The 16,954-nt window shown below is 42.4% G+C and overlaps 1 protein-coding gene across 1 annotated transcript in view; it reads right to left on the reverse strand.

Annotated features, from left to right (window-relative positions):
• ube2f (ubiquitin-conjugating enzyme E2F (putative)) overlaps positions 1–16,954 on the reverse strand; it is a 164,412-nt gene that overhangs the window by 21,065 nt on the left and 126,393 nt on the right. Inside the window, exons 8-9 of the mRNA XM_028808029.2 lie at positions 10,666–10,698; positions 7,654–7,716 (exon numbers count right to left, since the gene is read on the reverse strand). Coding sequence (XP_028663862.1) covers positions 7,654–7,716; positions 10,666–10,698 — 96 coding nt within the window. The remainder of the gene's footprint in view (positions 1–7,653; positions 7,717–10,665; positions 10,699–16,954) is intronic.

Raw genomic sequence — 16,954 nt, forward strand, 5'->3', positions numbered from 1 at the left:
CCCTTTCCGGCCCTGGGTCCAACTTACCTGTAACTTTAATATTTCTCTCACTTATATGATTAGCTCTACCTTGATGAGGACTTATTAACTTGCGTTTGGTACACTTTAAAATCCATTAGCAAACTGCACTAATTTACAGCCCATTAAACGAAGTCGATCCACCTACACATATTAGCAGTTACAAATATGTCCTCCAACATTAGACATATTTGTACTTCTAAATAAAAAAATCCACTCTCCCTTCAGTCATTTATTTAAGACAAGCGATTATGCATTTGAAAAAAAATGTTACATGGAAAATTGACAAAAAAAAGGTATTTATTTAAGACAATTTACTAAATGGAAAGTCATTAAATGTACACTGAAGATCGTGAAGAAAAGGGAAGGTAGAAAATGATCAAATATATGAAGATCAAATAAGAAATTCGTCGCTCCTGCCGCCAGTGTATCTATCCTAAATGAGCTTTTAATCATCACATCACAAACCACATTAAATGAATTGGCCTGATTAAGACTTTTATTTTAATTACGCTCTTATCTGATGCAAAGGTTGGGAACGGTGATTAAATCGTCTAGTAAGGAGAAGACTGGTGGCACATCTGCAAAGCTGAGTCTTTAAAAATGATATACCTGGTGAATCAGTGGCAGCACCGAGAACGGGGAGGACAAAATCAGCACGCTAAGGTCACGCCAGCCACCTGGTTTATTTTATTTTTACGATTACCACCTGCACTTCAGAAGAGGTCATCCGCCTGAAGATAAGCACGTTCAGGCCTGGCCAGCACTTGGATGGGAGACCATCTAAGGAAAAGGTGGGGTAATGGTGAGGCCAGCAACAACAACAACATTTATTTCTATAGCACATTTTCATACAAATGATGGAGCTCAAAGTGTTTTAAATGATGAAGAAAGAGAAAAAAAAAAACAAAATAAATACGAAAATATAATTAGGGAACACTAATGAACATAGAATAAAAGTAACATCTGATGGCCAGGGAGGACAGAAAAAAACAAAAAATCTGCAGGGGTCCGAGGCCACGAGACCACCCAGCCCCCTCTAGGCATTCTACCGATCATCAATGACCTCAATCAGTTTTTATTGTATTCAGGGTTCACATGGAAGAACTTGATGATGACGGTCATGTTGACTTCTTCTTGTCCTCACAGGTGGCGCAGTGGTAGTGCTGCTGCTTTGTAGGAAGATTGTGGGTTCGCTTACCGGTTCCTCCCTGTGTGGATAGCGCTTTGAGTACTGAGAAAAGCGCTATATAAATGTAATGAATTAATTATTATTATTATTCTGCTGATCAGTGTCAAAAAAAAAAAATGAAATCCACTGTGGTTCAATGCTGTTTAGCACTAAAATGTGAAAAACTTCCATGGGGGTCAATACTTTTTATAGGCACCGTATGAGTGGGAATTGTGCTCCAAGTCCAACTACTCTGTGAAAAGAGTCACACACACCCCCCCAAAAAAAAAAGATGCGGGTGCCTATACATAGGAATAGGATTAATGACAGAGTGTGCCATGCCACCAGCAGGCAGTGCCATTTGTGTGACACCTAATCACAACCCTATGCGAGATCATTTGAAATTTGGATTGGATGTAACTACCGTGTATACTCCACATATAAGTCGGGTCTTTAAAAACCCGAAAAATCAATCATAAAATCAGACCCCGACTTATATGCCCGTTCAAAAATACGACACTTCAATTTTTTATTTATTTATTTTTTAAACATCTTCTTGCCTCCTCCAATCTCACACCAGTTTCTCAGACGCATCGAATTTTGTTGCAGCAGCGCAGTTAACAATTTCTTTCGCCACTTCAACGACTTTTAATGTGAAACCAGCTTCATATTTTCTTCTGATCGAACGCTACATCGTAGATAAGGGCTGTTCTTATGATAAAGGTGTATGAGGGTGTGAGATACAAAAAACACAAATCAGTGCAAACGTCACTTCAAAATAGTTTGGATATTACCGTGTGGTCACGTAGGCACAATACATAGAAAAGCAAAGGCCGTGTGCCCCGTGGTTCCTCTCTCAGGTGGGCGTTAGCATATCATAATCTCTTGGACCAATAGCGTGAGTTTACTGCATTCGACTTATATGATTGACATTACAAAATACCAGAAATTATACGGTAAAATCAAGTCTCGACTTATCCGCAGGAGAACTTAATGCGAGTAGATACGGTAAATTTTTATTTGTTTTATTTTTACATCTTCCTGCCTCCTCCAATCTCACATCAGTTTCTCAGACACACTGAATTTTGTTGCAGCAGCGCAGTTACCAATTTCTTTTGCCACTTTATGGACTTTTAATTTAAAACCAGCTTCATATTTTCTTCTGATCGAACGCTCCATCGTAGATAAGGGGAGCTCTTATGATAAAGGTGTATGAGGGTGTGAGAAACGAAAAACACAAATCAGTGCAAGTGTCGCTTCGGAATAGTTCGGGTATTAATTACCATGTGGTTGCATAGGCACAATCATGAGAGAGGTTAGGGGCAGGTGCTGAGACAGCGCATTACCACACCCCCATTGAAGAAAAAAAAAAAAGGCAGTGTGCGCTGTGGTGACCCTCTCAGGTGGGCGTTAGCATATCGTTATCTCTTGGACCAATAGCGTGAGTTTTCCGCATTTGACTTATACGACCGACATTATAAAAGAAAAAACAGAAATTATACGGTAAAATCAGACCCCGACTTATACGCCCGTTGAAAAATATGACAAATTTGTTTTTCTTCTTGCCTCCTCCAGGCTCGCACCAGTTTCTCAGACACATCGAATTTTGTTGCAGCAGCACAGTTATCAATTTCTTTCGCCACGTCAACAACTTTTAATTTAAAACCAGCTTCATATTTTCTTCTGATTGAACACTCCATCGTAGATAAGGGATGCTCTTACGATAAAGGAGTATGAGGGTGCGATATACACAAAACACAAAACAGTGCAAACGTCGCTTCAGAATAGTTTGGGTATTACCGTGTGGTCATGTAGGCACAATATATAGGAAAAAAAAAAGGCCGTGTGCTCCGTGGTTACTCTCTCAGGTGGGCATTATCTCTTGGACCAATAGTGTGAGTTTTCCACATTCGACTTATATGGCCGACTTTAAGAAAAAACAGAAATTATACTGTAAAATCAAGTCCCAACTTATCCGCAAGTATATACAGTAGTCCTCAATGTTCACGTTTACCAGAATGACTGACAGCCCCTCAAAACAGGCAAAGGGAATAGTATAAGAACGTGCACATGAGAGTCTCACTTTTTGTTGAAGCACACGATTTAAAATACTTAACGGGTTTCCACCTCCTCGATTACAGCCTGCCACCTCTTGATCCAAATGTATTGTGATAAAGTTGTTTGTCCTTTCTGTCTGAAGGAAGGCTTATCATGGCAGCAATACAAAGCCTTTTACGGTCTTCGCTGTCTCGCTCGCTTTCCTTTGTTAGCCGAGGCGTCAAGACAAGGTTTCATACTGATGATCCTCCACCAGCTTACCCTTTCATTAAAGCTTAATCTGACACTCCTCCGCTTTCACTGGGATTTCTTCTTCACAATGTCCAGATTGTCAGTTAATAGGGATTTCAAAGGGCAGAGAGGCGAAATTGCACCCAAGTGTGTAATAATATACCAAGTTATCCTCTTCTTTATTTCTACAAGTGTCAAAGAGAATAACCTGAAAGCGTCACCAGCACAGCAATCAAAAAGAAGAAAAACTCCTAAAGTGAAGCGAAGGAATCTTCACTTGCAACTCAAACACTTCTCTTATATATTGTGGGCGACACTCTTACCGAAGATGAACGCAGAGCCATATAAGACACAAGCCCAGAAAGACCCAAGCGCTGTATTCTAATACACACGCACACACAGAGTCCTGTCCACAATTATTTGAATAGAATTGTGCTCTATTGTCAGATGAAACAATACGTGAGCTTATTGCCAACACACACTCAAGGTAGGTTTGCCATAAAAAGAAAGATGGCTGCACGGAAAAGAAACTGATCCCCAGTGTCAAGTATGCTGGACGTTCTATGGTGTTGTGGGGCTGTATTTCGTTCTAAGGGCCTGGGAACCTTGTTAGTGTACATGGCCTCTTGGATGCCATTAAATACCAGGAGATTTTAAAATTTAAATGTGGCTGCCTCTGCCAAGAATCTAAAACTGGTTCGGTGTTGGGTCTTGCAGCAGGACAAAAACAATGCAAAACATTTGATCAAATTAACACCAAAATGGTTAAAAGAACACAAAATGAAGCTTCTGCCATGGCTGCCTCATTCCCTGGACCTAAACACCGTTGAAAACCTTTGGAGTGTGCCAAAGACGAGAGGGCTCAAGAGAGGACCCCGGATGATTTTAGGAGATTCTGCAAAGAGGAATGGTCTCAGATTCCTTGCTCTGTGATAGGAAAACGTGATACGAGAAGACTTGGTGCTGCTTTATTGGCAAAAGGGTACAAAGTATTAAATGCTGGGGTGCCAATAATAGAGGCACGTGTGGTTTTGTTGAAAACAATTACTCTTGATGAGGAATGATTTTTTTCTCAGAATACATTTACTTTAGTTAAAGGTGGGATTTCTCTCATTTTATTCAGTGTGAGATTAAGGTACTGTAATTCACCAAAAAAAATTTTTTAAACTCATCTTTGCCAGGTTATGCCAGTAATTGTGGGCCGGACTGTATAAACATTACACACACATACACATTGTGAAAGAAAAAAATTAACTGCTTGCAAGCTACTTACGGTTAATAGCTGACAAAGCCGTTTTGCTCTAACGGCAGATTATTCATATGGGCGTCTGTCATAAGAAAGGGTGCAGGAAGCTGACCAAAGAAAGTTTCCAGTTTCTTTAGGAACGTGTCTATTTGACACAGAAAAGATGACCTTTCATTCTTTAGGGTTTATCTGACAAGTAATGAATAATAAGAACTGATGGCCCATTAATGTAATAAAATTAAATGCTTAAGTAAACAATATTATGCCTTTTGATTAAGTAAGGGCAAGGGGGAGGAAGAAGAAATTATAAAAAGCAAATCGAAAAATGTAACGTTGCTCTTCAACATAGAATCCAAGTACTCATCTGTGACTGAGTAAAAATCTAATTGACTGAACCTGTCCTGTCTTCCTCGGGTGGTTTTCTCCCACAACATATATACACACATATACACATACACATATATACAGTCATATGAAAAAGTTTGGGAAGTCCTCTCAGCCTGCAGAATAATGGACTTTCCTTTCAACAATAAAGATACCAGTGGTATGTCTTTCATTTCCTAGGATCATCCGAGTACTGCGGTGTTTTTCAAACAAAGATTTTTAGTGACGCAGTATTTAGTTGTATGAAATTAAATCAAATGTGAAAAACTGGCTGTGCACAAATGTGGGTCCCCTTGTCATTGTGCTGATTTGAATGCCTGTCACTGCTCAATGCTGATTGGTTGATGAGCTCGTTAAGCCTTGAACTTCATAGACAGGTGTGTCCACTCATGAGATATAAAGGTATTTAAGGTGGTCAATTACAAGTTGGGCTTCCTTCCCTTTGACTCTCCTCTGAAGAGTGACAGCATGGGATCCTCAAAGCAACTCTCCAAAGATCTGAAAACAAAGATTGTTGAGTCTCCTGGTTTAGGGGAAGGCTACAAAAAGCCATCTCAGAGGTTTAAACTGTCAGTTTCTGTAACGGTAAGGAATGGAATCAGGAAATGGAAGGTCACAGGCACAGTTGCTGTTAAACCCAGCAGGTCTGGCAGGCCAAGAAAAATACAAGAGTGGCATATGAGCAGGATTGTGAGAATGGTGACAGACAACACACAGATCACCTCCAAAGACCTGCAAGAACATCTCACTGCAGATGGTGTATCTGTACATCGTCCTACAATTCATACATCTGTATGGCAGGGTGATGAGAGAGAAGCCCTTTCTGCACTCACACCACAAACAGTCGCTTGTTGTATGCCAATGCTCATTTAGACAAGCCAGATTCATTTTGGAACAAAGTGCTTTGGACTGGTGAGACAAAAATGGAGTTATTTGGTCAGAACAAAAAGCGCTTTGCATGGCGGAAGAAGAACACCGCATTCCAAGAAAAACACCTGCTACCTCCTGTCAAATTTGGTGGAGGTTCCATCATGCTGTGGGGCTGTGTGGCCAGTTCAGGGACTGGGGCCCTTGTTAAAGTCGAGGGTCGGATGAATTCAACCCAATATCAACAAATTCTTCAGGATAATGTTCAAGCATCAGTCACAAAGTTGAAGTTACACAGGGGTTGGATATTCCAACAAGACGATGATCCAAAACACAGTTGGAAATCTACAAAGGCATTCATGCAGAGGGAGAAGTACAATGTTCTGGAATGGCCGTCACAGTCCCCTGACTTGAATATCATCAAAAATCTATGGGATGATTTGAAGCAGGCTGTCCATCAAATTGAACTGAACTGGAGAGATTTTGTATGAAGAATGGTGAACAAGACCTCCGTCCAGAATCAGACACTCATCAAAGGCTATAGGAGGACAAAAGGGGGCTCAACTAAGTATTGATGTCATATCTCTGTTGCTTATGCACCTGACTAATTTTGTTATGATGCATGTTGCATATTTTCTGTTAATCCAATAAATTTAATGTCACTGCTGAAATCCTACTGTGTCCATAAGGCATGTCGTATATTAAAAGGAAGTTGCTACTTTGAAAGCTCAGGCAATGAGTAACAAAAATCCAAAAAATTAAGAGGGGTTCACAAACTTTTTCATACAACTGTGTGTGTGTGTGTGTGTGTGTATATATATATATATATATATATATATATATATATATATTTATATATATATACACACACATATATATATATCTATATATATATATATATATATATATATATATATATATATATATATATATTTATATATATATACACACACATATATATATATCTATATATATATATACACACACATATACACACACACACAGAGAGATACGCATGCACATACTGTAGATATATTTTTTTAATTGTATACACACACACGGTATGTGCATCACGGTTTTCTTTGCTGTCATTTTAAAAGTGGAGGTTTCAAATTCAGGTGCTCAAAAATGTCTTCTCCTGCTGAGAGATATATATACAGTATATATATAAATAAATACAGAGCTAGCATTCAAAATAATGAACTAAGACTCGAAAGGGAAACCAGAAATGACACTCTCTCTTTCAGGGCTAAAAATATGTTGCTAAGTCATAACACACTGGTATGTTTGCGTCAGCATTGTGATGCATCACAACAGTAACAGCTTGTTAAATAAATCAGAGCAATCTGTTAACCTATGAAATGTAAAGCTTTTTATCCTCACAAGAAGCCTAATCCTGCAACACTGCACCCTGAAGATGCACAACACAGTTATGACTCGACCTGCACTAAGAAACATCGTCCGCTCCAAACCTTTTCCATTTTGATATGCTGTATGGTTGACCGAGTACAGCAGTAAATGTTAATTTGTGCCTTCAGGTTACATGATCACAGAATATCTGACCTACATTTTTGAGGATATGGAAGTGGGTTCAGCTCTGTAAAGAAGTGTCGTCTTAGCCATTTGAACTTGAAATGTTGTCACCAAGTAGGACCATAATGACTACATGCCAGTTTACCTTGTCACGTAGGTGGTGTTCTGCAGCTTCAATATTCAAGGGATCATCAAAGTTCAGCAAATCCTGAAATAAGAATTAGATCAAGTCACATTCAGTATATTTATTTAAAAAAAAACAAAACTTGTATTTGTTACATTATAAAGTAACTCCTAATTGACTTTATTGCTGTTATGGCCATGCTCTATCACTAGCAGCTTGCCAACTGGTGATCTGCTTCCAGCTACTCAATAAAATGTACCAGTAACCTTTAAGAAAAACAATTTTAAACAATAAGAACAACTTCAGTTGAGCTTCAATCATCAGACAGATGCTCTCCCATTATCCTCAAGCACTCTCTGGTAAACTGAAGAACACCTAATGGATTCTGCAATGGTGAGCTGCCCAGGTCCTGATGCAGCAAAGCAGCCCCAACAAAATCAACAAAATATAAAAGTATATATATATATGCATAAATATCCATATTACTAACCGAGAATGCTAAACCGGATGGACGCAGGGACATCCGGCCATGGGCCATAGCCGCAAAAAGACGTACTGCACAGGCACCCCAAGAAATGAGGGGCCGCGAGAGGCGGACAAGACCACAGAAAAAAGGAGTCAAAGAAATGAGGCGGCGCGAGCAAAGAAAAAAGGAAAAGGCACAGAAAAAAGTAGTCAAACGCAGGCGCCGCACGAAACCCATTGCACACGAAACTAGCACACAAAAAAAAAAGAAGACGCTCGCGCACAACAGCAAGGCACCCCCCCCCCCCCACTTACAGGCACCGGACGGGACACACACCAAGAGAAGGATTCAACAAGCCCCTGGAACACAAAAAAAAAGAACACAAAACCACCCCACACACCCTACAAGCAACGGACGGGACACACACAAAGAGGGGGATTCAACAAGCCCCTGGAACACAAAAAGAAAGAAGACGCTCGCGCAACAACAATCCTCAAACCCCCCCCCCCCCCCTACATCAATAAGAAGTGACACCCAAAGCCACATTTCTAAAGGAAACGTCCATATTAAACATACGTCATCTCAACACCTTCACACTAGGCAGCATAGGTGTCAGCATGGGTGGATCTCCTTACAATAAGGCTACATATTAACAGTGAGTGCGATCCTCCTTATTACTTAACCATATTTCGCATGCTGAGGAACAAACAAGTCATGAATACACAGTCACGGGTACAAAACGATTCGGATCGGATAACGGGACCAAACACACGAACACGAATGAAACAACAAAATACACGGCGGCGCATACAACGCGCTTCAGAAACTCAGGGAGAAAAAATGTCTCGGATCAAAAAACGCAAAGCTCAAGTAACCCCGTTACAGAGACGTGCCCAAATGGACAGACACAATGAACGTAGACGCATACAGCGCGCGTCTCAAAGTGCTGCATCGAAACAAGCACGATTTCAAACCGAAAGAGCTCGCGTCTCAGACATACAAAAAAGGGAGCGAAGAGACAGAATAAATGAACGCAGACGTGTACAATGCTTATATGAACTGACAGAAAACAAGCAAGCAAGACTCCAAAAGCAGAAAGCTCAACTGACCGACATACAAAAACGGACAAGGCTCGATACAAACAATGCACGACGTAGACTGAAACGGACTTTTCGCAAAGCGGAGGCGAATCAATTAAAACTCAAAAATAGCGCGTCACAAATAATGGACATGCAACAACGCGGCACTCAAACGCCACAAGCAAAACATGCCCGTCGCGGACATCAACGCCAGACACCTGCTACACGCTTACGCCAGTTGGCTGACAACGCCTTCAATAATGAGTCCACTATTGAGGAAAATTCATTGGGATTAATGAATGTCATTTGCAATCATTGTCATTCACTTAACTTCCCAGAAGAAACAACTGGCAATACAAATAATGAATTTACACGTTGTTGTCAAAAGGGGCAGATTAGACTGCCTCCTTTACATTCATATCCTGAATATCTACAGAAGCTTCTAACTAACGATGTGCCTGAAAGTAAAAACTTTATGAACTGCATTAGATCCTACAATAGTTCATTTGCTTTTGCATCTACCGGAGTACATATCAGGCCAACAAAAGGCAATGGCCCATACTGCTTTCGCATATGTGGTTAACACAACGCACTATATTATGTCCAAAAAATATTAATGTTAATCACATTAATAACCAGGTCATTTCATTACTTCCTGGAGAGACACGGCTCTTTCTAAGCTCTGACAAAGTTGACTCTGATGACGACAATGAACATCTGAATTTACCCTTAGAATATTTGAACACTATTAACCCGGCCGGATGACCACAACACAACCTTACCCTTAAAAATGGAACAATAATCATGCTATTAAGAAACCTTAACACTAAACAGGGTTTATGCAATGGCACACGGTTAGTCGTCAACACCATGACACATAATGTTATTCAAGCAACAGTTCTTACAGGATCACATGCTAACAATACTGTTCTCATTCCTAGAATTGACCTTACGAGTTCTGACCTAGAATTACCTTTTACATTGAAACGCCGACAGTTCCCCATTAAACCTGCATTTGCCATGACCATCAACAAATCACAAGGACAAACCATGGACAAGGTTGGCATCTACCTCTCTGAACCCGTTTTTGGACATGGACAACTTTATGTTGCCTTCTGACGTGTTCGACGTTCATCTGACGTTAAAGTTAAAGTTATAAATGATCCATGCCAAGGAAGACTCATTCAAGGACAAGACACCATCTTTACTACTAATGTTGTATACAAAGAAATATTCCAATAAAACATTACTCTATGCCAAACACTCTATTTTTTATTTCTATAGGCATCATCCAAACCTGCACACTATTCTATATCTAATTCATACATCTCACTCTTTGTCATGCCCCAACGCCAGGGGTTGGCGAGCGAAGCGAGCAGGGGGCGGAGCCCCCTAGTATAGTTATAATTAGAAAATAATGCTGTAGAACATCAGAATCAGGATTACTTTAAACAAAATTGATGGCCCGAGAGGAACTTAAATACTTACAGTAAACAGTGAATTCAGGCCCCAAACAACATCCTGAAAAAAACAAGAATAGGATGAAAATGAAAAAATAATAAGAACAATAAGAACATATTGATAAGCTATTAATCAATAACAGAGGCACAGTAAATGCTACCACCTGTGACACAGATCCTTAAAAGTCTAAAAGTGTCTGTCATGTGCTTTGGCAGACACGGGCAGACCAAGTGATGAAGAAGCATTTAGTCTTCATCACGTTTCTGTAACTTTTACCCTGTTGGTATTAATACACACTATTAGAGTGTGGAGGAGAATACAGAATTTGATATTCTTTTTACATTGGTATTATAATGACCAGAGATTTGTCAGGTAAGCAAGATAGTAGTTTCAAGGTAGGTTTGTTCTTACACACTAATGATGGTGCCAGCAACCTGCTGCAAGCTGATTAGCATTGCAGTGTGTAAGTACACAGGGTACTCTGTACGTGTGACAACAAAAAGACCCCATAAGATCTACCTTAATACAAGGAGCAGTGTCTGTGCGTCATTCTGGTTTCTAGGTCTCTGTCCTTCCTACAGATGCAGCATCACAAACATTTTTAGTAATAACATTCCATTTGTCATTCCAAAAGATGACATAATGCACACATTTGTTGTAATAAACTGCAATCCAACAAACGCCACAAACATTCTGAGTAATAACATTGTATTTGTCATTCCAACAGATGACAAAAACATTTTTCATAATAATAACATTCCATTTGTCAATCCAATAGATGGTGCAACACCAACATTTGCTGTAATAAATAGCATTGCATTAATCATTCCAACAGATGGCACAACCATTTTTAGCAATAAAATTGCATTTAACAATGCAACAGATGGCACAACCATTTTTAGTAATAACATTCCATTTGTCAATCCAATAGATGGTCCAACACAAACATTTGTTGTAATAAATAGCATTGCATTAATCATTCCAACAGATGGCACAACCATTTTTAATAATAAAATTGCATTTAACATTCTAACAGATGGCACAAACATTTTTAGTAATAACATTCCATTTGTCAATCCAATAGATGGTGCAACACAAACATTTGCTGTAATAAATTGCATTGCATTAATCATTCCAGCAGGTGGCACAACCATTTCCAGTAATAACATTCCATTTGTCAATCCATTGCACTGCATTAATCATTCCAACAGATGCCACAACCGTTTTTAGTAATAAAATTGCGTTTAACATTCTAACAGATGGCACAAACATTTTAGTAATAACATTCCATTTGTCATTCCAATAGATGGTGCAACACAAACATTTGCTGTAATAAATTGCATTGCATTAATCATTTCAACAAATGGCACAAACATTTTTAGTAATAACATTGCATTTGTCATTCTAACAGATGGCAGAACCATTTCTAGTAGTAACATTCCATTTGTCATTCCAATTGATGGACCAACACAAATATCTGCTGAAATAAGTTGCACTGCACCCGTCATTCCAACAGAGTCTGCAACTCAGCCATCAGCACCGCTTTTATGAATCCCACACAATAGGCCACATAACAGAGACATTTGTATTATAATTCTCATTCCAAGAGATGGCGCATCACAGATATTTGTAGTAATTGAATGCACTGCATTTGTCATTTGTACAGATGGCGCATCACAAACATTAGTGGCACTTTAATGAGTCCCAAACCAAATAGCATATGACAGAGGCCTAGCAACCCGGATGCTGTGAATGCCCCAAATGGATACTCGCGGCTAGAGCACGAAATGATGGAGACTGTACACACGGCTAGCAGGCCTCCCAAGGTGAATGAGTGCCTGCCTGCTCGATTGCTGACCCACCTCACAGAAACCACTCGCCGCACTACCATTCTGTTTAAGTTGGTATAATCGTGTCCAAGCTGGTAGGTTCAAGGTAACGTCGTTCTTACTCACTAATGATGGCACCAGCGACCTGCTGCATGTGGACAGAGGCTACCATCAGCCACGCAGAGTAAACAACAACTTGTCTTGACTTCTTTCCACACTTGAAGCTCGCTTGTTGCAACAGGCACAATGGAGTACGTGCTGCGTCTGACACCTGGAAACACACAGTTAGTAGCCACAGAGGGCTATGGTGTCCATATAATCATTTGTGATGAGCAGGGAGGCATCCGTGTGTCTCACCTCTAAAGAAAATGTGGCGGGAGTTATTTCAATTAAAGGCACACTTTGAAAACCCATCAGATCTCAATGGGGGGAAAAAATCCTACTGGCCATCTCTACTGGTATGGTGATGTGTTAGGAACAGAAGAATGGAAATGAAAATGGTCAACCGACAGAGGGACCCCCCGAAAAGGGAAGAAATGATGTGGCAGGCGAGTCCATTTTAACGAAATATCATTGCAGCAACTCCAAAATCGTACTCAGTAGTTTGTATGATGTCACAGGCAGCACAGCATTCTCCACGGCTTCTCCAGACCCTTTCACATCTGTCACATGTGCTCGGGGTGAACCTGCTCTCATCTGTGAAAAGCACAGGGCACCAGAGGTGGACCTGCCAATTCTGCTATCCTATGGCAAATGCCAATCGAGCTCCACGGTGCCCACTAGAGGACGTCAGGCCCTCAGGCCACCCTCATGAAGTCTGTTTCTGATTGTTTGGTCAGAGACATTCACACCAGTGGCCTGCCTGCCTGCTGGAGGTCATTTTGTAGGCTCTGCCAGTGCTCATCCTGTTCCTTGTTGCCCAAAGGAGCAGATACCAGTGGGTCCTGCTGATGGGTTAAGGACCTTCTACAAGGGGCCTTGTCGAGCTGTTCTCAAGGAACTGCCTGTCTGTCTCCTGGATTCTCCTCCGTGCCCTTGAGACTGTGCTGGGAGACACAGCAAACCTTCTGGCAATGATGGGCACGTATTGATGTGCCTGCCATCCTGCATAAGGTGGACTACCTGTGCCACCTCTGTAGGGTCCAGGTATGGCCTCATGCTACCAGTAGTGACACTGACTGTAGTCAAATGTAAAACGAGTGGCAAAACAGATGAGGAGGGAAAAATGTCTGTGGCCTCCCTCCGCCTGTGAAACCATTCATTCCTGTTTTGGGGGTCGTCTCATTGTTACCCCTCTAGTGCACCAAAGCAGCTGAAACTGATGAACAAGCCCCTCTGCTACTTAACTGACCATCATATCAACAACCCAGAAGTCTCATTGACTTGATGCTCTACTCTCATTTAAAACTGCTCCTTTCATTTTTTGTATATTTCCGCCCCCATTGGGTATATAAAGTGCTACTTTTGGAGTCCAACGAAAGTGAAGTTTGACGCCTCTGCCTTAAAGCCTACATTTCAGTGACATACTCTTGACGTGCTGCACACTACATGATGATGGCATCACCTGTTATCGTGACACCATTAAAAAGGTGAGGCTCGACGTACAACTAAGGATACAGCTAACTAAACGCAGTGCATACTGGTGACACACCAAAAAAATAAATAAATAAATGGGAAAAAGGCGAGAACATCAAAGTCACACAGAGGACTGTTGCTAAGCAACACAGCAAAGCCAAAAGTGACAGCATGCCAGTCTCCAACAGTTTTTTTTCATACACTGGAGATGGGATGTTGTCATCATGTGGAGGTGTGGGCTCAACACTCATCCTGTAAAACATTTGCTGCCCACCCAAAATGAGAACACTCGCAGATCTCGGCTTTCGGACCACCCCAGTGGTGACAGGCTGGTTCACATGGGGTTATGATCAAGTGTTTCAAGATGTGATGAACCTTCTCAAATGTCATTCTGGTTGTTTCTTCATCAAGTAAAAAAAGCTCAGAATGCTTGAAAGGCAATGACATAAAACAGTGTGGCAGATGGCGGGGTGGGGGGTCTTGGGACGCCCTTCTGAGGAGAGGACATGTCAATAGTAGTAACTCCCCCGGGGAAATGAGAGGGCAGCCTCCATGGTTTGCATTGGGACTTGGAGCTTAGGAGCTCAACCCTGCTGGGCCCCGTGGCCACCACCAGGGGGCACCTGAACAGCTCCGGAGCCTTGGTCTGCAGCACTTCCGACACCCCAGGAAATGCTGCCAGAAGAGGATCAGGGCGCTCCTGGAGCACTTCCGGGTACAGTATAAAAGAGGCCACCGGAGTTGGGAGGCAGAGGACGGAGCTTGTGGGAGAGGAAGACAAAAAGAAAGGAGAGAAAGAGAAGGAAAAGAATTGTATTGGGCTTGTGCTGGACTGTGTTGAGCTTATGGGAACAGGGAAGGTGATGCCCACACAGAAAAAAAAAAAAGTGCTGTGAAAGGCGCTATATATGCGCCCCACCCGACACAGACGCACAAATAAAATAAACTTTTATTTTTCTTCCCCGTGTCCCTCAGCCCTAACACAGTCCCAAAGCACACCAAATAAACTAAAGCACACACTATAACACACTCTTCTCCACCCGTCCTCCCAACTCAGGCTCTCGAGTGGTGGCCGCTGGCTCTTTTTATTAGGTGCTCAATTGCCGAGTCCCAGCTGCACTTCTGGGTGTGGCAAAAATACTGCTCACAAGGGCCCAGCAGCTCCTGCTGCAGCACCCTCTGGCGGCGCCTGTGGAACCCAAAAGGGCTGCACCAAACTCCAACTCCCATGAAGCTCTGCGGCAGTCCGAGGCACCACTGCAACCCAGGGAGACCGCCATCTAGCGTCCAGGGGGAGGTATTGGGTCTCCCATGCTTGCTACTCCCGGAACATATGCTGAAGGGGCGTCCCCGGCTGGGTAGGGGCCCCAGCCGTCCGTCCGCCAAAGTGCGTGCTTTTGGACTTCTGTATGTCCTGTGAACTCCAAAGGTCAAGGTCCAGCGGTGTCTAATCGCACCATCTGTCACTTTTTGAGTGACAGTGGGCTCAGTGGAAGAAGAGCCAGGAGAGCTCCACTTCAAAAAGCCAGAGTGGGATTTGTTAAAATGCACAGTGACAAGCCACAGTACTTCTGGGAGAGGGTCCTTTGGAGCTTGTTGACAAGTCCCATCAGCTCGATGTCCACAGACAAAGAAATGAAGCAGCTTTCAAAGAAAAGACCACCAGACCTGCTGTGAAACAGGGAGGAGGCTCTGTGATGTTCTGGGGGCTGGTTTGCTGTGCTTGACACACGTGGGGGGGGTGAGAGGTCTTGAGTCTGTGCAGAGGACAGTGAAGTCGCAAGACTGTCAAGACATTCTGCCCAATGTCAGAAGACCCTGCCTCATGGAATCCTCATGCTTGTCAGTAGATTGGATTATTCTCTTTCTTCAATCGAGCGGGCGTCAGTTACCTTGATATACACCGGAAATAAAGAGAAGGTAAGGAAAAATTGGTGGGAGTCTTACCAAACGATTTAATTAATTACTGGCACTAATAAAAGGCAAAACTGATAATTAATCGATTTATTAACAATCAATCAATTTCTTTCTCTCACATTTATACACCATTTCCTAGATATATTTGGTGTCCTTGGGTGGTGTCACACTCGTACGTGCGCATGGGGGCCAGCTAAAGGGCCTGAATGAGAGCAATTCCATGCCAGACCAGGGGGTGGCAGAGTGCGCTAACTCTTTCTCTCCGCCTGGACCCGATGATGCCACTTCCGGTCCCGCCCAGCTCACGGATGATGTCATTCCCGGTCGCCAGGCCTAATGATGTTACTTACACTTTCGGCCCAGGTCCCAAAGACACCACATCCGGTTTCAGGCTTACTGATGATGTCACTTCTGGCCTCAAAGACACCACATCCTGTCCCGGGCCTATTGATGATGTCACTTCCGGCCCCAGGCTTACTGATGACGTCATTTCCGGCCCCAAAGACACCACCTCCGGTCCCAGGCTTACTGATGACGTCACTTCTGGCCTCAAAGACACCACATCCTGTCCCGGGCCTATTGATGATGTCACTTCCGGCCCCAAAGACACCACCTCCGGTCCCAGGCTTACTGATGACGTCAGTTCTGGCCTCAAAGACACCACCTCTGGTCCCGGGCCTATTGATGATGTCCACTTCCAGTCCCCGGCCCAATGACACTACTTCCGGTTCCGCCCCTACTGATGACATCACTTCCTCTGCTCTCCTTTAAAGCCACCAAATCAGTTCTGCTCTGGACTCCAACCTGTACACTTCAGTACAGTTATTTTCTAAATTTGCAGCTGGGAAGTTATATACGGGTGGCTGCCCCAAACCTTATTGAGGCTCACTGTTGAGTTTGTGACACTGAGCAAAACAGAAATCCCTCACGTCTGAACCAAGTCCCTCCACGGGACCCCACACTCATTTTTCTCCCTCAATTTGGCGTCCCCGGGT

This window comes from Erpetoichthys calabaricus, chromosome 8 (assembly GCF_900747795.2).
Source record: "Erpetoichthys calabaricus chromosome 8, fErpCal1.3, whole genome shotgun sequence".
Classification (NCBI taxonomy): domain Eukaryota; kingdom Metazoa; phylum Chordata; class Cladistia; order Polypteriformes; family Polypteridae; genus Erpetoichthys; species Erpetoichthys calabaricus.